Consider the following 23371-nt stretch of genomic DNA (forward strand, 5'->3'; position numbering starts at 1 on the left):
CCATCTTATACAAAGCATCCGAATAATAGAAAACCGAAACGCTGCAATGTTTTTTTGTAGAAAACTGTGATTTAGGGTTAGAATTCCGCTGTTGTCTGATTCATCGAATCCACTGTGTTCGCCATGGTCTCACGATGACGTAGAGCCCTCACACATGTCTGTAAGACCAATACTTCCTTGTAAACAAGCCTTACAAGCCAATGAGGCGATCACTATCAAAACGGGGCATGTATACTTTGATGACAGCTACACCAGCAGACAGCAAGTGTCGGAGACGGGCCTTAGATATTCTAATAGCCAATGAAAAGACCTTTCTGACAATATCCAGCATGTCAAACACCTTCTCACGTGTGGGTGAGAAAACAAATCCGCAAGGGTTGTGCGTAAAGTGGCAGGCTCGTCACCAGAGTGCGAGTGTGGAGCAGGTGGTTGATTTGCGCATTCATGTGTGGTTTTATTTGTATTCATTTTTGTTGTAGTGTGGTTTTATGAACATTTTGAAAGATGGCTAATCGCCCGGAGAAGAAAGGAGAGGGAGGAGGGAGGAAATCACGTAAATAGTTTTTTTCTTTTTATTTGTATTGTATTCATACAATTCTACAGGTTCTCAGCTTTCCAAAGGGACCAAGCATGTGATTAGAGGTCATACTATGAAGGAGCAGTGCTCTCTAGAGTAGGCGCAGTGCAAAACCTAAAAAATGGCCAAAAACGGCCCTAAGATTAAGTGGTTAAAGCATTAGTACATTCCATCAACCTTGAGTTTTCTTCCGGCTCATTTGCCTAAGTACTCTTTTGAAGAATCTCTAAAGGGGCTGAATAGCTAGGCACTCCCAAACACAGTGTATTAAAGTGCCTGCTTCTTTCTGACAAATCCAACATAAATTGTTATTCATTACTCCCATTCTATATAATCTCAGTGGTGTCCAGTAGTATCTGTGTATTATTATATATTGGGTGATTTTCCCTTTGGCTTCCCTTATGTACTCTCCATTGATATAATTTCAACCATGTACTGTCCTTCGTTATACATCCTACATCTTTCTCCCAGATTACTTTTAGGTTATGACAGTCATTGCTAAGCAATTGGTTGGTTTTCCTATAAAATAGAGAAGTTCGGTTGCACTCCCCAGGTAGTTTGAAGTAATCCATGATGTGGTTTCAATCTCTGTACTGAATCTTGGAGGTAATACAGCAAGAACCTTTTACAGCTACAAGCTTCTTGCAAAATTTGTATTTTCCCTTGAGCTTATATTTTCTCACTCAGTGCGAGTAATATATATCCACATCATCTTCAAATAGACCATTGATGGTACATATACCACTACTATGCCACTTCTTCCAAAATACTGATTTCTTTCCAATTCTTATCATAGTTATACCATAAGGAGGTGTAAGATGCTTAGAATGTGTCAATTTAAACATATGTATTTTAGTCCATATCTCTTTGGAGTGTATCATGATAGGATTGGTTAAATTGAGGGAACACAGAGAACATCTATTGCTGAAAATGGGAGTGCCAACTTATTTTCAATAGCATCCCAGTCAATTTTTTTTATCTTTATTCCTATTTTGGCCATTTCGAAATTTTCCCCAATTATCTAATTAGTTTACATTTTTTAAAGTACTGGTTCAAAGTTTAATGCCAACATTCCTTCCACATCCTTGTGTAATTTTATTTCCAAATATTGAATCCCTTTTGGTACCCATTTAAACCCAAAGTTTGTCATTAAAGGGTAATTCCGGTGTAAAATGGATTTGGGATATGTTTTGTATGATAACGAGTTGAAACCTTCGTTTTGGAGCACAAAAACCGCAGACCCTTTCTTTAGTAGGCTGTTTTTAGCCGATTCTATCAGAACGCTATAAACTTGGAACGATCGGGGCACTGGTTATTGTCAAAACTAAATCGCTATTTCTAACCACTTAAAAGGCTAAAAGTAGCCCGACCCTTCTTTGGTAGTATAATAAGGATCTTACCATATAAAACAAGGCATTGAGAACTTTGTAAGTGTGTAGATGTTTATTAAAAAGGACATTTTATGCACACAAAACCATCAGTAGATCACCTATTTTGTTTTCAAGACTCGATAAGTAGATTGGCGAATAGAGAGCTTGCGTGTTTCTGACGGATGTCACAATCTCTTTGTTCGTCAATCTACCTAATCTATCTATTGTGTGTATAAAATAGCGATTTAGTTTTGACCATAACCAGTGCCCCCATCGTTCCATGTTTATAGCGTTTTGATAGAATCGCCTAACAGCCACCTGAGAAAGCGTCTATATGCGTTTTTTGTGCTCCAAAACGAACGTTTCAAATCGTTATCATACAAAACATATCCCAAATCCGTTTTACACCGGAATTACCCTCTAAGTTTGGATTGATTTATCCTGTAATAGGCATGGATTCTGACTTTGTCCAGTTATTCTAGTACCCTGATAATTTGTAATATGATTTCATTGTGTCCTTAAGGTGTGGTGTCGAATTCAATGGGTCTTTTTACCAGCATAAAATGATCAACCGTGCACAATAACAATTTGTGCTCTTTCCCGCCTCCATCCACCCCTTTAATATTTGGATTGGCTCTAATAGACTTCCTAGTTTCATTCTTTGATATGGGGCTATCCAGCTCTCAATCTGATCAGTTGACAATTTAGGAATATTCAAAGGTCCCATGGCATGAAAATCTAATTTTATAAGGTTTTCTAACATTAATATGAGTTCCCCTAGCCTGCCTATCGTCCCCCAGTGGCTGAAACTTACGTTCGGTGTAAAACAGGCACTAGGAATCCTGCTGGCCTTTGAAAAAATGGAAGCTCAGGCGCGCTGATTTGGAATGTGGCCCCATATGTCGTCATAAGGGGCCAAGTTACCTCCCCATTCTCTGCCTTGCCTGCCCAGCGAATTTGGCCGGCCAATGAGACAATGAGCTACGACCGCGCCACGTGTGTGTGTGTGATAACACACACTGCAACGCAAGTGTTGTACACTTCTTTGTTATTTGGATAACTGTTCTGTGTTGTGGCGCATAACACGTCGGTTCTTTGACGTCTCTGGTATTTCCACAACGAGGCTGTAGTTGTGGACGTGGAAGGACCAGAGACGTCGGAGAACCCGACACAGTCGGCGCACACAGCTTTTGGCCGTGATAATATATTTTATATGATATAAATATCAATGTATAATATGATATTATTTAGATATAGAGCTCCAGGACTCCCGCTGGAACACCTGGAGTGTTCTAGAATATTTAGAGAACACGGCCAAAGAATGTGTGCGCCTCGCCATTGCGATACATCCACTGTAAACAGAGCGCATGGTACCGTGGCAGCAAGATGCTCAGGGCTACACCCCCAGCCTCCTCCTTGACCCACCTCTCTCCTACTCATTCGCATTGAAGCTACAGACACCAAAACAGCGCGTTTGGGGAAATATGCAATGTGCAACAGGCTCGTAGTGGCTGTAATTCTGCACCACGGCTGAATTTTGGGAACATCTTCCAATACTCTGTTAGGGACCCACTAATATCTATATTAAAGCATCCATAAAGTAGCATGCCATGGGACCTTTAAGATAGTAAAAAAGTCTGTCAATTTGTCCTGTTGGGGATTAATATCCGATGTGTATAATTCGGGCGGGCTCTTCCTAAATGGTAAGTGTTTTTTCTCTATGTTCATTTTCTAAGAGATATTAAAAATGACTTGGTACCACATTCATTTACATTTAGGGCATTTAGCAGACGCTTTTATCCAAAGCGACTTACTATAAGTACATTTGTCATATGGCGACACATTAGTGCCATAATTCACTAATGTGATAAAAGATGCATTCGGGCGTATTATATTATTCGACACGCGTAGATATTAACTGCGAGCGCGCAAATGATCTCTGCGCGCGCAAAACAGCCTCTCGCCCGCGCAGATTACCTCAGCGCGCGCAAATTACCTCAGCGCGCGCAAAACCTCTCGCGAAAGATGTTTTTACGCTCTCGCTCGAATTTAATTTTGGCACTATGGGGGAAGGAACCAAGGCAGGGCGGGCTTTCCTATGATTGGCCGTTTCTGAAGCGCGATATTTGATTGACAGCCCTCCTCACATTCAATTCTGAATTGTACAGTAAATGGCTGAAACGATAGTTACTTATTGTAACTCTAGATTCTATGAGTATAGGCGCAGCCTTTAAAGGTTATCGCTATTGGGTTATCCCTAGGCGTGAGCCGTAGCACTGAAAAATGTGTAATCCCCGACCACCAACAGCGTGGGCCTCAATTACGTCCGCGTGCGGCGTGCCTCAACGACGTCCGCATTTCGCAGATATAGTCGGGCGCCGGCGGACGTTCTGCTCCCAATAAACAGCTTTTCTTCAGCTATTTAAAGGACAATGAGGCCGACACTTAAAAGGCTGCGCCTATACTCATAGAATCTGGAGTTACAATACGTAACTATCGTTTCAGCCATTTACTGTACAATTCAGAATTGAATGAGAGGAGGGCTGAGGAGGGCTGTCAATCAAATATCGCGCTTCAGAAACGGCCAATCATAGGAAAGCCCGCCCTGCCTTGGTTCCCTCCCCCATAGTGCCAAAATTAAATTCGAGCGAGAGCGTAAAACATCTTTCGCGAGAGGTTTTGCGCACGCTGAGGTAATTTGCGCGTGCGAGAGGCTGTTTTGAGCGCGCTAAGGTAATTTGCGCACGCGAGAGCCTGTTTTGCGCGCGCAGAGATCATTTGCGTACTCGCAGTTAATATCTACGCGTGTGGAATAATATAATACGCCCGAATGCATCTTTTATCACATAAGTGAATTATGGCACTAATGTGTCGCCATAGAAGTGCATCAATATATCGCTGTCGGTATAGAAAGGATGTTCAAAGAACCAAGTGCAAGTACAACAATCGCTAGGCTAACCAATTCACCGTGTTACAGCAATGATAGCAGCTACTGCAGTTGCTACACAGTTAAGTACTATAATACCATACAATTAGGGCTGTCAAGCGATTAAAATATTTAATCACGATTAATCGCATTAATGTCATAGTTAACTCACGATTAATCGCGAATAATCATAATTTTTTTTTCTATGCTAAATATCCCTTGAATTCTTTGTCCCATTAATTTTTCTCATTTTAATGCTCTTATCAACATGGAGAAGTGCATCGGCTTGCCTTGTGCCATTGTTTTTTTATTGATAACAACATTGGCATATACTGATCAAAACAGGACGGTACAAAAAAAAAGCCTATAATGCAATTAAACGATGAACATACAAAGATATGCCTTGAACATAGCAGTCAGGCTACTGCTTCTTTGTTTTAAGCCCAAAAAAAAAATAAAAAAATTGTGTTAATCGCTCGTTAAAAAAATGAACGCCGTTAAATTTAGTTTGCGTTAACGCCGTTAATAATGCGTTTAACTGACAGCTCTAAATACAAAACAATACAACACAACACAATACAGTGTACAATGGTGGCCAGAAGGGGGAGGGTGGCTATGCAGAGTCGAGGTGGACTCTGAACAGGTGAGTCTTGAGTCTTTTTCGGAAGTTAGTGAGCGACTCTGCGGTCCTGAGAGCGGCAGGGAGCTCGTTCCACCACTGAGGTCCCAAAACTGAGAAAAGTTGTGACTTTGCTGAACGGCCTTTGCTAGCTCTTAGCGATGGCGGTACCAGACGTCCAGCTGAGGTAGTTGAGCGGAGGGATCGAGCTTGGGTATGTGGCTTTAGCAATGCTTGGAGGTAGGCAGGGGCATTTCCATCGACTGCCTTGTATAGATAGATAGATAGATAGATAGATAGATAGATAGACACTTTATTGATCCCTTGGGAATGCTCCTTCAGGGAAATTCAAAATTCCAGCAGCGGTAGTACAGACAAGACACATAAACAAGCAAGAAAAACACAAGCTAAAGTGCAACAAGACATTGTATAAATAAATAAATACATTTTAAATAGAAAAAGCAGCAGCAGCAGATGTTAGCAGCAATTATTATATCTTATTTGTGTTGATAATGGAACGAGTAGCAATAAATAAATAAATAAATAGATTATGCAAGCTCGATCAGTCTATCCTATTTCTATTTCCCTTTATCCACTGTACTGTACTCCTGCTGCCCCCCCCCTCCTCCCTCCAAGTGCAGAGTTGTGGAGTGTGATGGCACGATGGACAAAGGAGTTCATTAGTCTGTTGGTGTGGAATCTGGGGAGGAGCAGCCTGTCGCTGAAGGAGCTTCTTTGGTTGCTGATGACAGTGTGCAGAGGTCGGCTGATGTCATCCAGGATGGCCAGAAGCTTCTTTGTGGTTCTCTCCTCTGCCACTGTCACCAGACAATCCAGCTTGCAGCCGACCACAGAGCCGGCCCGCCTGATGAGCTTGTCAAGCCTGGAGGAGTCCCTCTTGGTTGCGCTGCCTCCCCAACACACCACAGCATAAAAAAGGATGCTGGCGACCACCGACTGATAGAACATTGACAGAAGTTGATTACAGATATTAAAAGATCGCAGCCTCCTTAAAAAAATACATTCTGCTACTTGTATGCCAGTACCATCGTCTTAAATTTGATGCGAGTTACTACAGGGAGCCAGTGGAGGTCCCGGAAGAGGGGGGTCAAATGGGATAACTTTGGTAGGTTGAACACGAGGCGTGCTGCCGCATTCTGGATGCGCTGCAAAGGTTTAATCGCAGAGGCAGGAAGTCCAGCCAGGAGTGAGTTGAAGTAGTCGAGGGGCCGCGGGAGATGACCAGTGATTGGACTAGAAGCTGAGCTTCAATGCATTAGCTGGAATTTAAATAGTTGTTGGAATCCTGTCAAGAGTGGGAAAGTATTTGCATTATCTGAAGCATTATAAGACAAGACAGACATAGCTTTCTTCTAGGGGCCTCTCTTTTCTCCAGCCTTAAAAAACAAAACAAAAACAGATACAACAATTTGGGCCGTGGGGTATGTAAGTCTAACCATTAGAGACGCACTCTCCGGCTTTGTTGCTCAAGCAGTACAATATCAAGCTCCCTCACCCACCTCTTTTTAATCAGCTTATTTTTTTTTTTTATTGTCTATAATCTGTTATCAATTGGATAAGCAGGACTTTGCAGATGAGAAAAAAATTGCGATTACTTGTTTTTCGATTTCTTGTTTTTGACACAATGCGTTTGTTTTGTGTGTTTTTTTTCAAAGCACACATCTCCGAGCACCCAAACCAGCAACCCAGCCACAAGATCCAGATCACCATGGGCTCCACCGAGGCCCGCGTGGACTACATGGGGTCCTCTATCCTCATGGGGGTGTTCAGCAACGCCGACCTCCAGCTCCAAGACGAGTGGAAGGTCAACCTCAACACGGTGGACACCAGCCTCTCAGAGAAGAGGTAGGCGATAGGTCAATGGATTTAACCACACAATTGGTGGTTACTCTGTGGTGCTTGTGTTGTACGGCTTTAACAGTTTGAACCACGTTCATCGACCGTTTACTTGGATAGCTGCTATTTTTTAATCACAGAAATGGAAGAGTTGTATTCTGCTAAAGTATTTTAAAAGGAAACATAGATGACCAACAAATATTTTTTAACTCTTAGAATGTGATTTTGGCCATATCGTCAAGCTTCAAAAGGGATAAACGTTTATCCTTTGTCACAGAGTATCTAATGTTTGGTACAAATTTTAAGCTACCAAGGTAAAAAAAGTTTCATTAGTTGGCAAAATTTTGACTTCACTTCCAACATTAAAATGAACAGAAAATTCTACGCATTATGTCCCAAATGCGAAAGAGAACTGAAGGAGCCTTTACCGAGATGATAATGAAGATAAAAGACATGGAAGTGTGTCCGCTTGGATAAAGATGTCTCCTGTCGCTGAGTATCATTTTAGAAGGGTTTCTGGATATGAATATGGTGGATGTGGTTGCATTCCTTTAATGAACCACAATCTGATCCCTGTTCTCATGTCCCCGTCTCTCCACCTACTCAGTGAGATCTTCATCCACGGAGACCTGCAGTGGGACATCTTCCAGGTGATCATCTCCCGGAGCACTACGCCCGACCTCATCAAGATCGGCATGAAGCTCCAGGAGTTCTTCACTCAGCAGTTCGACACCAGCAAGAGAGCCCTGTCTACATGGGGCCCTGGCTCCTACCTCCCCCCCAAAGCCCCTCTGATCAACATCGAGAAAGGAGCAACAGAACTCTGTGAGTGCAGAAGGTTACCTGATTCCAGACTGCAGTTTGTTCACATGTGTGTATATAATGACTGGTGTTTCACTCCAACGGCTCTTAGATCTGGATGCCGCCCATCACCGCCACTGGCCCGGGGTCCTGAAGGTGATCGCCGGCTGCCACATATCCCTCTTCCAGATGCCCCTCCCTGAGGACGCCGTGCAGCTCGGAGGGTCCATGAGCCTCCACGGCAATCACATGACTCTGGCCTGCTTCCACGGACCAAACTTCCGCTCCAAGTCATGGGCCCTGTTTCACTTGGAAGAGCCCAACATCGCCTTCTGGACAGAGGCCCAGAAGATCTGGGAGGATGGTGAGCAAAAGAGATGATAACTCCCGTGCAAAACCCAGAGGCAGCATTTTTTTTTTACACCTTATTTTCTCCAATCATCTTTTTTACTTGAATCTGTTTCTTTCTAATACAGGCTCAAATGATGACTCCACCTACATCGTACAGACTCTGGACTTCCATCTGGGTCACAACACCATGGTGACCAAACCCTGCGGTGCGCTAGAAAGTCCCATGGCTACCATCACAAAAATAACCCGCCGCCGCCACGAAAACCCGCCCCATGGCGTGGCCACAGTCCAGGAGTGGTTTAACTACGTCACTGCCATGAGGAATGAAGGTAAGGCCATGACATAATGTCATCAATGCTACAAACACTTGTGAAGAAAAAATCCTTTCTTGTAATTGTGCTCAGAAAGTTTTGTCATATTTTGTGACTCATGAGTGTATGTTATAAGATCCAGCATTTTAATCAACTTTTTAGGTAAAACAAACAATTATTGTAAATAAGAAAATATTTATCAATGTTACTATCCCATTAAAGAATGCCATTTTCGTTTAAATTAGCAGATTTGGTCTTTTATCGGAATTTCATCAAATAATATGTTGAACTTTAGAACTTTTGAGCCATTGTTTATAAAAAATCGGACTCATGTGTTTTATCCCTCTGTTAAGAGTTAAACTTACTGCGGAATGTTGACACCAACAATGAGGAAAATGGATCCACCACCAAGAGCTCCAGCTTGCTCAGCAGCTTCCGCGGTTCCTCGAGCTACAACCACGAGACAGAGACCATCTTCGCTCTGCCCAGGATGCAGCTCGACTTCAAGTCCATCCACGTCCAGGAGCCAGACGAGCCCTCATTAACGGGTACGTTTGATAGGAACTGGTTGATCTGTGTTTCTAAATTCTACATTACTTTGAATTTAAATACTTAAGTAAAAATTAGGGATGGGCGGGCACGAGTAGTAAATTCCAAACTCGAGTGATCGAATTAATTCCTCGAGGATCAGTCGAGTACTCGTTTAAAACTAATCTTTTTTTAGAATGCAACGCATCTGCAGCAGGAATAGGCCTAATGATGAACAGCATTATTACCAACCAAATATGTAATGCAAAAACATGCAAAACCGAAAGGTTGTAACCGAAAGGTTGCTAGTTCAATCCCCAGCTCCTCCTAGAGTGTTGATGTGTCCCTGAGCAAGACACTTAACCCTAAATGCTCCTGACGAGCTGGCTGTCGCCTTGCATGGTTGACTCTGCCGTCGGTGTGTCAATCTGTGTATTAATTGATGTAAGTCGCTTTGGATAAAAGCGTCTGCTAAATGCCGTAAATGTAAATGTAAAACAGTCAGTTATCAGAGTATTCATTATTTATTTTTGCAAACGTTCAAAACACATTTTCCTTACAAAAATAAATGTGTGTCTCACAATTTAAATCACGTCGAACAAAGGCCTGAATGTTTTTTAAAAAAAAACGAAACAAGTTGCCTAACCATTGCAAATAATTTAAAGCTGTAAATAAAACGGCAGCAAATGAACTAAAAAAAATACTCAGTGTTGTGATCTTCTATACATGGCCGGGATTACAGCTGCGTCTTGCAGAGGTGAAAATAGCCGACACACTTGGTTGCTGCGGGTCTCCTCTCCCGAACTCAACGTTGTGTTTCAGGAGCATATGTTGCCGCATAGTACTTGTAGTACTCTGGTAGCTCAATTTCGCTTGGCATATTTTACATTTCACCTCATGATCTCCTATTTCTGTGAAGTATTTCAATACTTCGCTGCGCTTTGCTCTAAATGCCATCTCTTAAAGGTGCCATGACATGCTATTTTATGGATGCTTTAATATAGGTATTAGTGGGCCACTAACATAGTATTCAAAGACGTTCCCGAAATTCAGCCGTGGTGCAGACTCACCGAGCCAGTCGCACATTGAGCTTCCCCCAAAAGCGCTGTTTTGGTGTCTGTAGCTATAATGCAAATGAGGAGGAGCGAGGCGGGTCAAGGAGGAGGGTGGGGGTGTGGCCCTGAGCAGCTTACAGCCACGGTACCATGCGCTCTGTTTACAGTGGATGTATTGCAATGGCGAGGCGCACACAGCCTTTAGCCGTGTTCTGTAAATATTCTAGAACACACAGGAGTCCTGGAGCTCTATATCTAAATAATATCATCAGCGGTCCTTCGGCAGCGGTCCTTCGGCAGCGGGAAGCGGGACTCAAGCGGGAGACATTCGCGGCCAACAATCCCTTTCTCCTCCATGTCGTGGTTCATGTTCTTGAGGGAGTCAAAGCCAAAGTTCCTTTCCCCCAATTCTCTCTCAACCATGGCTGCGATAACCCCCACTACTCATTAGCAAACAGGGCCAATAATACAGTCGATTGCTAGTAATGCTACCAGTAAACCATGAGTGCCTAGCAAACCATGTAGCACCCACAACACTGACGTTGCCTCGAGACGATTCCGACGTGTTATGCGCCATAACACCAAAAGCAGAACAGTTATCCAAATAACAAGTAAGTGTACAACGCTCTAAATAATATCATATAATACATGGATATCTACAGAGGCGGATTGGCCGTCGGGATGATCGGGAGATTTCCCGGTCGGCCGGCTGGCCGGCCAGCGAGGTTGGGTGGACCGGCCGACAATTGTGAGCGGCCTGCGAAGTCAGTTGGACCGGCCCACAGCTGTGAGTGGCCGCGAGGCGTCTGCAAGCTGGCCCTGAGCATAATTTATTCCCCGTCACGACGCCGTGAAAATCCCCGAAATAAACAATATATGTCTCAAGAACATCCAACCAATATTTATACCACTTGCTTACTCTCTGTCTCATTCATGTTTTGTTTTTTTGGGAGGGTCTGAAAAGGCCAGAATAAAGAAGAAGCGGATGCTGGAGGGGGATGCATCTAAGTGCTCAAAAATAAGGGATTTATTCCGAAGTCAGGCATTAACGAGTTGTGCAGGTGAATTGACAGAAAAACAGTTAGCCGGAGCTCCACCATTGACGTTATTGCTAGGCGGGAGCTAGCACAAGCTGCTAGTCATTCTCCCGGTGGCTATTATTGCCCCACTCCGCCCATGGATATCTATATCATATAATACATATTATCACGGCCAAAAGCTGTGTGCGCCTCCAGACGATATTATGAATCACAAACGACTTTGTCGGGTTCTCCGACGTCTCCGGTTCTTCCACTTTCACATCAATATGAAGTAGACTGAACCGCTCGCTGCCTGCTGCCCGCTACCGGGCGGTGGTGCTTCGCGACGGTGGTGCCTCACGGCAACCGGCGGCATGTCGCAGTTCATGTACTTCAGGGAGTCAAAGCCAAAGTTCCTTTCCCCCAATTCCTTCTCAAACATGGCTGAGATAACGCCCACTACAGTCTTGTTGTGGAAATGCAAGAGACGTCAAAGCACCGACAAGAAACACTTGCGTTACAGTGTGTGTATTCACACACACATGTGGCGCTAAATACGGCATTGCATCTTTCATAAAAAGAGAGCTGTCACGCAGCATAAACGATTAACAGTACGTCCTCATGTTCAATGAGAGTATGAACAAAACCACTAAAAGCCAACAGATGGCTATCCATGTGAGGTACTGGCCCACAGACGACACCGACAGCCATGTCATATCGCGGTACTATGGATCACAGTTCATGCTGGATCATTTTAATGTAAGTATTCCAAACAGTAAATTAATTAGGGCTTTGACTTTTGCCCCAACATCATATTTGAGGTTTGTTTGTTTATTAATATTAATATTTAAATATATTCTAATATTTTTTAATAATATTTTGACCCTTAAATTCCTCCAGTAAGACCTGGATTGGGCATCGCGGGGTTTGTTTACCGGCGTTGCTATGGTTACCGGTCCTGCGTCTTCCGAAGGTTTATTAGGTGTCTAATAAATCGCTGTCTAATCAATAGTTGATTCACTGAATAGACTGCGTCTGGTTCTCCTCCGATTTTGATTTATTTTTTGATATTCGAATTATATTCGAATAACGAAGTTCGGCGTCAAAGCGCGTGTGTGTGTGTGTGTGTGTGTGTGTGTGTGTGTGTGTGTGTGTGTGTGTGTGTGTGTGTGTGTGTGTGTGTGTGTGTGTGTGTGTGTGTGTGTGTGTGTGTGTGTGTGTGTGATCACTGTCAGCCGTGTTTACATGGACACATCTGATCCGCATAGATGTGGAAAACCAGCTCAATCGAAATAGAAAAGGATCATATTTACGCCTCAATCGGAATACAATTATCTGTTCGGAATATAATTCTATTCGGCAACAGAAGAGGTGGTGTAGTCCGCTATAATCGACATGCATACACTTATTCCGATTAGTTTGGGGTTTAACTTAAGAGCATCTGCAGTAGTTCGCAATTGGTCCACTCCGCACACCAAACTTGACCGCTGTCAAGGACGGTGGATATATTGCCTGATTCATGTCTTTGTTATCACTCCGTAGTAGTTACAGTAGTCCGGTAACATATCAACCCCAGCGTGTCCGGGACATGGGTGATTATGGGTGACACGGGTGGGTTCATGTGTTCGCGTATCGTCGTGTCTGCGCGCTTCCGAGATAACTTTGCAAGGGTACTAATACTACTGTTAGTACTACGGCTACGGTTGATGTGTATAAGTGACTCAATAAATTCCCTTTTCTATCAAATAATTTTTCAGACATTTTTTGGGTCTTAATTTATGTATCTGTTGGTCTTAAAAAGGTCTTAAAAAGTCTTAAATTTGACTTTTAAAATGGTGCAAGAACCATGAGCAAACCACCAAGCAAAAACTTGTCTGTGTGTGTATATGCAAACTTGAGTTTGCCTGTCCACCAAGCGAGTTCATTTGTAACGAGGAGTACTCGAGTAATTGATTCCTCACGCCCATCCCTAGTAAAAATGGATACAATATGCATTTTAGATTATTTATGCCTGATTGAAGAGGTTCGACCTGAAGAGTAGTGTGATTCAGTGGAGGCTTCTCCATTGAGGAGAGGGAGGAAGATCCTCCCTAACATTGTTGAGAATAAAAAATGTTGATTGCCCAGACTACTGTAATGAATGAATGCCCTTAAATATGACTACTTTAATGCCTTTGAATATATAATGTTTGTTTCCCTTGGTAAAGGGACATTAGCACCCCCTATCGCCTTTTGACAATTACTTCAGGGCGGAAGGTCCTCCCTCAGCCTCCGTTGACTCCCATTCATTTCCCCAAAAGTACTGGCGGCCGGTGAATAACATGGGTTTCAATGGGAGAGAGGAGGAAAGTCCTCCTCTGAGTGGGTGTGACCTTAAGGTGCGGCCACACCAACCGCGTATCTCGCGTAATTTTTACGCGCGCAACGCGCGTAAAATGTTGCTTGACCATTTTGTGTCAAAGATGGGCATACGCTCCTAACGCGCCTACGCTCCTAACGCGCCTAGATGAGTCCATGTCCATGCAAGTGAACGGAGCGTTCCCTCTTCGTCATAACTATCAAACCAAACATCCTTCACATTCACCGAGCGAACATTACGAAAGTAAAATGCACATTTCTTGCTAAAAATGTTTCCATAAACGCATTTAATGGCGTAACTATGTTACTATTTCCACCCAGAATAAAGAAAGTTGTCGGCCGTGGCTGCGCTGGAGTCCGAGGTAGGAAACCCAAACGCCGCCGTGTTTGGGTGATGGAGTTTAGATCGGGTTAGATTAAATAATCTCGGATATAAATAACAATAATCTGGTTAAATAACTTCACATGGTGTGTCTGGTGTGTTTCCAGCATTCGTAGTGTTGATCAGCAGATATATAGTCCGCCAAGACGTTGAGGTTGCTTAGTAACCAGAGACTCTGTCCATGCAAGTGAACGGAGCGTTCCCTCTTCGTCATAACTATCAAACCAAACATCCTTCACATTCACCGAGCGAACATTATGAAAGTAAAATCCACATTTCTCGCTAAAAATGTTTCCATAAAAGCATTTAATGGCGTAACTATGTTACTATTCCCACTAGGGCTGTCAAAATTGCTCAAAAATGACATTCGAATGTTCGTTTGGAAAAAAATCACGAATTCGAACTATTCGAATATCTGGTTGCCTATTTTACGCAGTTGCCGTCAATAATGCGACAAAACCATGGTTCAAATTAGTGGGATATATATACAGGTGCTGGTCAAATTATTAGAATATCATGAAAAAGTTGATTTATTTCAGTAATTATATTCAGAACGTGAAACTTACATATTATATCAATTCATTACACACAGAGTGATATATTTGAAATGTTTATTTCTTTTAATTTGGATGATTAGTACTGACAATTACTGAAAATCCCAAATTCAGTATCTCAGAAAATTAGAATATTAGTTACGACTAGTACAAAAAATGATTTTTTAGAAATGTGGGCCAACTGAAAAGTATGAACATGGAAAGTTTCAGCATGTATGGCAATCAATATTTAGTTGCAGCTCCTTTTGCCTGAATTGCTGCAGCAATACGGCGTGGCATGGAGTCGACCAGTCTGTTGCACTCCTCAGGTGTTATGAGAGCCCAGGTTGCTTTAATAGTGGCCTTCAGCTCTTCAGCATTGTTGGGTCTGGCATCTCGCATCTTCCGCTTCACAATACCCCATAGGTTTTCTATGGGGTTAAGGTCAGGTGAGTTTGCAGGCCAATCAAGAAGAGGGATACCATGGTCCTTAAACCAGGTACTGGTAGATTTGGCACTGTGTGCAGGTGCCAAGTCATGTTGGAAAATGAAATCGTCACCGTCATTAAGTTGGTCCGCGGCAGGCAGCATAAAGTGTTCTAAAACTTCCTGGTAGACTGCTGCATTGACCCTGGACCTCAGGAAACACAGTGGACCAACAGCAGCAGATGACATGGCACCCCAGACCATTACTGACTGTGGAAATTTTACACTGGACTTCAGGCAACGTGGATTCTGTGCCTCTCCTGTCTTCCTCCAGACTCTGGGACCTTGATTTCCAAAGGAGATACAAAATTTACTTTCATCTGAAAACATAACTTTGGACCACTCAGCAGCAGTCCAGTCCTTTTTGTCTTGAGCCCAGGCGAGACGCTTTTGACGTTGTCTCTTATTCAAGAGTGGCTTTACACGAGGAATGCGACAGCTGAAGCCCATATCTTGCATACGTCGGTGTGTGGTGCTTCTTGAAGCACTGACTCCAGCTACAGTCCACTCTTTGTGGATCTCCCCCACATTTTTGAATCGGTTTTGTTTGACAATCCTCTCCAGGGCGCGTTTATCCCTCTTGCTTGTACACTCTTTTCTACCACATCTTTTTCTTCCCTTCGCCTCTCTATTAATGTGCTTGGACACAGAGCTCTGGGAACATCCAACCTCTTTGGCAATGACCTTTTGTGTCTTGCCCTCCTTCTTTAAAGTATCAATGGTCATCTTTTGGACAGTTGTCAAGTCAGCAGTCTTCCCCATGATTGTGTGTCATACAGAATCAAAACGAGAGACCATTTAAAGGCTTTTCCAGGTGTTTTGAGTTAGTTAGCTAATTAGAGTGTGGCACCAGGTGTCTTCAATATCTGACCTTTTCACCATATTCTAATTTTCTGAGATGTTGAATTTAGGGTTTTCATTGGTTGTCAGCTATAATCATCTTCTTTTTGGCAAAAAACACTTATAATGTATCAGTCTGTTTGGAATGAATGTATACATTCTACAGGTTTGACTTTCTAAATGGAATTAATGAAATAAATCAACTTTTTCATGATATTCTAATAATATGACCAGCACCTGTATATCATATAAACAGCCCAGTAACATGGAGGCCTAATCATGAAAAGCCACAACTTTGTATCGCTTGCATTTCACCACCACACCTGCAAGCGCGCAAACTATAGTAATCTGAAGAAGACGCCCGCTTCTGAATGTTACAAAGTATGCTAGTGGTAACGTTCCTTGCTTTGCTTACTATTTATCGAGAAGGCCTATTAAAATCGATGAAGAAAAAAATGCATGTCGCCTACGTCTTCCACCATGCCAGCGAAAGGGCCAGCACTACGCACCGTTCGGATTCATGAAAAAAAAGCTGTCTCGGACTTTGCCGAGAACATTGCGTTATAGCAGCTTTCACCAGCCAGACTACTAGCTCCCTGAGCTCTACTTCGGATGCTTATTGAATGGCATAGCCGAGCTGGAATACCTATATCCAAGTACGGAAACCCCGAGGGGATAAAATACATTCGCTCTTCACAATACTAGTCTGTTACACTTGTACCGCGGGAGTGTTTTTTCACATTCGAATATTATGAGGGACATCGCGAACAGACAGAGGCTCATTCACAAAGCAGATAGAGGCGCTTGTACCGCGGGAGTGTTTTTTCACATTCGAATATTAATTTTCACGTTCGAATTCGCGTTTTTGGATACATTTCGAACGAATATTCGAACTTCGAATATTCGTTGACAGCCCTAATTCCCACACAGAATGAAGAAAGATGTCGGCCGTATGCTTCTGTCCAACCTCACTACTCTCTGCCAGTGACGTCGGGTCAAGCTCAACGCTGATTGGGCAACGCGGCTAATCGTCATGCGTATGAGCGTAAAAAGTCCAATTTTTTGAACTCTTGAAATGTACGCGCATTACGCGCGTAAAAATGTTGCGTTTCTGGCAACGCTGTCGATAACAAACAAACCCGCTCTGCCTGCATTGCCGCTCAGTCTAAGAGACGCAAAGGGACGCATCTGAAGGATAACGAGATTCTAACATTTGCGAATAAAGTGTACAATGGAAACAGAGGACATTGTTCATGTTTAATTACACAAAGCATTCCATTCATTGAGTTACAGTGCTAAGTTAGCGACCAAAGAAAAAGGTAGACCACTTCGCAAAATCGAAATCACCAAAAGTAATGGCAACGTCAGTGTTGTGGGTGCTACATGGTTTGCTAGGTACTCATGGTTTACTGGTAGCATTACTAGCAATCGACTGTATTACTGGCCCTGTTTGCTAATGAATAATGGCAAATCTCCAATGTGGGCTGTTCATGGTTTCCCTGATGTGAAAAATCTTGATAGGGCAACCAAACGCCACGACTAGTGTCAAGTTCACGTTGGTGCTGCTATGCGACTTTCCTTGCTAGGCACCATGCCTATAGATCAGGTTGAATCTAGAATAATGTTCTCGTTCTTTGCTACTCTGACCGTTCTGTTTGATATTGTGGAAAGGGTGATGATTCAGAGCATGATGCATTTTAAATGGCATCACTTTTGGTCAGTCTTTTCTTAAAACAATTGTACCTGAAAATAAACATAGCTAAATTACAACCAATAACTTCAGTCATTGTGGGCCAAAATAGTTTTGGCCCTCATCATTTGTTATTAACTTTTACAAATCAAGAGTAGGCCTGATTTGACTAATGGGCTTGGCATCCTTTCCTTCTGCCCTTGTAGTCCATTTCAAAGACATGCTGCCCACCAAGCTTTCAAATTACAGTGATGCCACTGGTGGCTTTGTATCAAATTTATTCACATAACTATCCCTCCCTTCTATTTTGTAGTTCACCAAAACACCCTGAAACAACTTGAGTCTCACATTCTTATGCCACCATACACCAACAGTGCAAGCAGGCCAATGGCAACCAAGCGCGCGGTCCTTCCTCCCTCACTTTAAAAACTACCAGCTGCCACTGGTGTGATTTATGGGTTAGTTTGATTGATGGCTCTCACTTTGTGAGGTTTTCTAACATAAATATGAGTTCCCCTAGCCTGCCTATGGTCCCCCAGTGGCTAAAACTTGCGTTTGGTGTAAAACTAGCACTAGCTGTTCTGCTCGCCTTTGAAAAAACGGAGGCTCAAGCGCGCTGATTTGGAATGTCTGTCCTCATGACGTCATCAGGAATCTCAGCTCCTCCCCTTACTCTGCCTGGCCCGCCCAGAGACGTTGGCCCGCCAATGAGACTCGACCGTGCGAGCGCCACGTGTGTGTGTGTGTGTGTGTGTGAATACACACACTGTAACGCAAGTGTTTCTTGTCGGTTCTTTGATGTGTCTTGTATTTCCACAACGAGACTGTCGTGGGGGTTATCTGAGCCATGGTTGAGAAGGAATTGGGGGAAAGGAACTTTGGTTTGATTCGCTGAAGTAGCCTACATGAACTGCGACATGCCGCCGGTTGCCGCGAGGCACCATCGCCCGGCAGCGGGCAGCCAGCAGCAGGCAGCGCGCGGTTCAGTCGACTTCAGGTTGATGTGAAAGTGGAAGAACCAGAGACGTCGCAGAACCCGACAAAGTCGTTTGTGATTCATAATATCGTCTGGACTGGCGCACACAATCTGTTATATGATATAGATATCTATGTATTATATGATATTATTTAGATATAGAGCTCCAGGACTGTAACGCAAGTGGTGTACACTTCCTTGTTATTTGGATAACCGTTCTGCTGTTGGTGTGATGGCGCATAACACGTCGGACTCTCGTCTCTGGTATTTCTACAACGAGACTCGTATTGGGGGTTATGCCAAGATTGAGAATGAATTGGGGGGAAGGAACTTTGGCTTTGACGTGGTTCAAGAACATGAACCACGACAAGGAGGAGAAAGGGATCTTTGCCGGGCAGCGCTTATGCACCTCCGCCTTCGGCGGTGGTCCCTCAGCGGGGCTCAAGCGGGAGACATTCGCCGCCAACAATCCCTTTCTCCTCCATGTCGTGGTTCATGTTCTTGAGGGAGTCAAAGCCAAAGTTCCTTCCCCCCAATTCCTTCTCAACCTTGGCTGAGGTAACCCCCAATACGAGTCTCGTTGTAGAAATACCAGAGACGAGAGTCCGACGTGTTATGCGCCATCACACCAACAGCAGAACGGTTATCCAAATAACAAGGAAGTGTACAACACTTGCGTTACAGTCCTGGAGCTCTATATCTAAATAATATCATATGATACATAGATATCTATATCATATAACATATTGTGTGCGCCTCCAGACGATATTATGAATCACAAACGACTTTGTCGGGTTCTGCGACGTCTCTGGTTCTTCCACTTTCACATCAACCTGAAGTCGACTGAACCGCGCGCTGCCTTCTGCCGGCTGCCCGCTGCCGGGCGATGGTGCCTCGCGGCAACCGGCGGCATGTCGCAGTTCATGTACTTCAGCGAGTCAAACCAAAGTTCCTTTCCCCCAATTCCTTCTCAACCATGGCTCAGATAACCCCCACGACAGTCTCGTTGTGGAAATACAAGACACGTCAAAGAACCGACAAGAAACACTTGCGTTACAGTGTGTGTATTCACATTGATGTGGACGTTGAAGAACCAGGAATGTCGGAGAACCCAACGCGGTCGTTTGAGATTCATAATATCGGCTCACACAGCTTTTGGCCGTGATAATATATATTATATGATATAGATATCTGTGTAGGCTATATGATAATATTTAGATATAGAGCTCCAGGACTCCCGTGTGTTCTAGAATATTTACAGAACACGGCTAAAGGCTGTGTGCGCCTCGCCATTGCGATACATCCACTGTAAACAGAGCGCACGGTACCGTGGCTGCAAGCTGCTCAGGGCCACACCCCCACCCTCCTCCTTGACACGCCCACCGAAACAGCGCATTTGGGGGAAGCTCAATGTGCGACTGGCTCGGAGTGGCTGTAACTCTGCCCCACGGCTGAATTTCGGGAACGTCTTTGAATACTGTGTTAGTTGCCCACTAATACCTATATTAAAGAATACATAAAATAGCATGTCATGGGACCTTTAAGTACTACAGAAGTTACCTCAAGACAATTCCATCGCTGAAACAAAACGTAATACTGTAGTCCAGCCAGAGCAATGCAACGAGCAAATGGGGAGAGTGAGAGTTATAACCAAAACTAAAATGTGCATGTATGTTTATTTTAGGGATGGGCATGATTGATCGATCATTGATCGTTAAGAATTTTGACGATCACGTGATATTTTTATCGATCAAGAGGAGGTTGTGCTTCATAGTGCGAGAACGAACAGCCAAGCCATTGAACCAAGAAACAGCCAAGCAATTGCTTGGCTGTTTCTTGGTTCTTATTGGAATACAGATTTTGTCTTTTTCAATGTTCCCAAACATTTAAGAGTGCCATAGGTATATTTTTCGGCTTTTACTAGTGCTGCATAGGCCTGAATTTATTATTATTTTCAAGTAGTTGTTCCCTTAAACTGGTTTGTATGATTATTGTTGGCGATCAATTCTTATTCGGTAAAACAGATTTTGTCTTTTTTATTTGTTATCCTTGTTTAAGAGCACGTTGGTCGTCTTTTACAAGTTCCATACCCCGCCACCCGACACACAGCGACAAACTGCGCCACACACACCAATACACAGCGACACCGAAGGGTTGTGACGTCCGAGTGGCTCGTAAAGTCGACATGAAAAGAACGTCACCTGCTTTGGAGAGGATGGCAAAAACAAAGCATTTAACCCCCTTTTTCTAAACAGTGATTAAATGGCAAAGATATAAGACGCGTAGTCATGTTTAAAAAAACGGTTTTGGGTTCACTGTCTCTTTCAGTGATTTATGGTCCGAGGCAAACACTGTTGTGGCCTAGGGTTTGGGCTAGGCTAACCATAACCCTATGCCATATTCATCCCATTGTTCCTAGACTCCGACAGCAAGCCTAAGGTGGAGTGCAGCGTGGTCACAGAGTTCACAGATCATATCTGTGTCACCATGGATGCTGAGCTCATCATGTTCCTCCATGACCTGGTGTCGGCCTATCTGAAGGAGAAGGAGAAAGGTACGCACGCAGCCTGCAGTGGGAAACATCTGAAACATCTTAAAACATCTAAATGATGACGTTATTTTTTTAACCTTGTGGTTGCTCTCTCTATGACAGCTCTCTTTGCCCCTCGGATCTTCACCACCAGGCCTGGTCAGAAGAGCCCCACGACCCTCAATGATGACAGCTCCTCAGACAAGGAGGAGGGCATCAACTACACCACCGTGGACTGGAGGGAGTTCATGTGCAACACGTGGCACCTGGAGCCCACACTCCGGTCAGAGACGAGGGCGTACCATTCGCTACAGTTGAAAAAACGAAATTCCAATTTAAAGGAATCCTCTGCTACTGAGTTCTGGTGGCTTAAGAATCCGCTAGTTCATGTCTATTAGAAACCAACTGACACTGCTCTTCCTATCAACTAAAGCTGGACTTTTCTGTGGGATTTTACCAAGCTTCAAAGTACCAACATTACTTGATGGCCTAGCAATACGACGACCTTTGGCTGGTTTATCACAATCCTTAGAAATACCTTTCAATCAGACTGCCCCTTAAATCAGTCCCACTATTCTCAACACAATTCAGATGCTGTTGCTTTGTACTGAAGAAGGTATTCATTTGTGATTGTATTGTTTAGCGATCAGGACATTTTAATAAACAGAATATGTGCAATTGGCATAAAGATAAGTTTATTAGACGATAGTCAAATCACTATGTTCCTCTAGTTAAACTGCTAATTGACAATGCTTTGGCGTACTGTACTGAATCGCATTAAGGTCTTCTATAAAATAATATGATACTCACAAACCACTTCTTTACTTCCTAGGCTTATTTCTTGGACTGGACGCAAGATTGACCCAGTGGGCGTGGACTATATATTGCAAAAACTGGGTTTCCATCACGCCAGGACTACGATCCCCAAGTGGCTCCAGAGGGGTGTGATGGACCCCTTGGACAAGGTTCTGTCTGTGCTCATCAAAAAGCTTGGCACAGCTCTACAAGATGAGAAGGAAAAGAAAGGCAGAGATAAAGAAGACCACTAAAGATACACTGCACTCTCTAAAGCCTCTCTACTGTCCAATGCATTTGTCAGAGTAGCCTTACTTCTAAATGTGTTGATTGCAAAGTATTTTACTATTGTGCTATGTGAGTAGTTTCCTCACCTCAACGTGTCATTTTTTATCTATATATCGTACGGTAATTGAATGGAAAAAGTTGTTGCATTGCTTATAAACAACCCTTCTAAAAAAAGATGTGAATCAACTCTTAAATTATGTTATTAACCAACTAGAAAAAATTTATATTAAGGCTGTCCGATATTTAAGAAACATTTTCTTTAAAAAACTACCTTTTTAGACTCGTACCTTTTCTTCAATATGTTTACTATCAATTTGGAGGTAAACATAATTTTTGTTTAAATGTTCATCCATAGTCACATTTTGTCTACTTTTAACATCACAATGGAATGAACTTGTACTTGTAAAGACCCATTGATTGTACATGTATAATTTGTCTTATATATATATATAAATAATATGTCTCTGTAAATAACTTGATTACTGATTGCTTGGTATAATAAAAACAATAATTTACATTGATTGAATATTGCTTAAGGATAGAATGATACTCAAGTCTTCACTGAAATAAAGCGCAATTTTTGGGACGTGCTTATGCAAGCCTGCATATTAATTCTTAAATGAGGTATAAATCTCAAACTTCATTTTGAGATGGGGGTCAATAAAAAAAAGTGATCACGTCAAGCATCAAGCAGTTGAAAATAAGTAACTGAGTAATGGAGTGTAAAGTTTGAAGCATATGTCGGTTGTAAAGGATAATAAATGAAATAAAAATAAGTTTCTTCATTCTATCATGCTCATGGACAAAAACCTGCTGATTCCCAATACTAATTGTTATTAAAAAAAAGTGAAGGTAATAAATAGGAACCCTGGATGGCTTATAGTTTCCTCACCTCTTGAGAACAAAGTAAAGTACAAACTAAAACACATTACCTGAAAACACACAATGCATGATTTGCTTGAGGCTAATTTGCATAAAGAAAGCGGAACCCCTATGAAATGCAAACCGTTATGTAGGATGGGGTGTATTAAGGTTAACCGTGCACTTTGGGTAGGCCTATTAGTCTTTATTTATTTTTT

General features: G+C 42.9%; 1 protein-coding gene across 17 annotated transcripts in view; it reads left to right on the top strand.

Annotated features, from left to right (window-relative positions):
- Nucleotides 1-23082, top strand: part of kiaa1109 (KIAA1109 ortholog) — a 148200-nt gene extending 125118 nt beyond the window's left edge. For all 17 annotated transcript variants that reach the window (XM_030357501.1, XM_030357502.1, XM_030357500.1 and 14 more), the window contains 8 exons: nt 7169-7358; nt 7957-8174; nt 8263-8514; nt 8627-8830; nt 9166-9360; nt 21099-21233; nt 21333-21492; nt 22042-23082. In XM_030357501.1, the coding sequence (XP_030213361.1) occupies nt 7169-7358; nt 7957-8174; nt 8263-8514; nt 8627-8830; nt 9166-9360; nt 21099-21233; nt 21333-21492; nt 22042-22258 (1571 nt within the window). In that variant the 3' untranslated portion in view covers nt 22259-23082. The remainder of the gene's footprint in view (nt 1-7168; nt 7359-7956; nt 8175-8262; nt 8515-8626; nt 8831-9165; nt 9361-21098; nt 21234-21332; nt 21493-22041) is intronic.
- Nucleotides 23083-23371: the final 289 nt, after the last annotated feature.

The sequence above is a fragment of the Gadus morhua genome, chromosome 5 (assembly GCF_902167405.1).
Source record: "Gadus morhua chromosome 5, gadMor3.0, whole genome shotgun sequence".
NCBI classification, from domain to species: Eukaryota; Metazoa; Chordata; class Actinopteri; order Gadiformes; family Gadidae; genus Gadus; species Gadus morhua.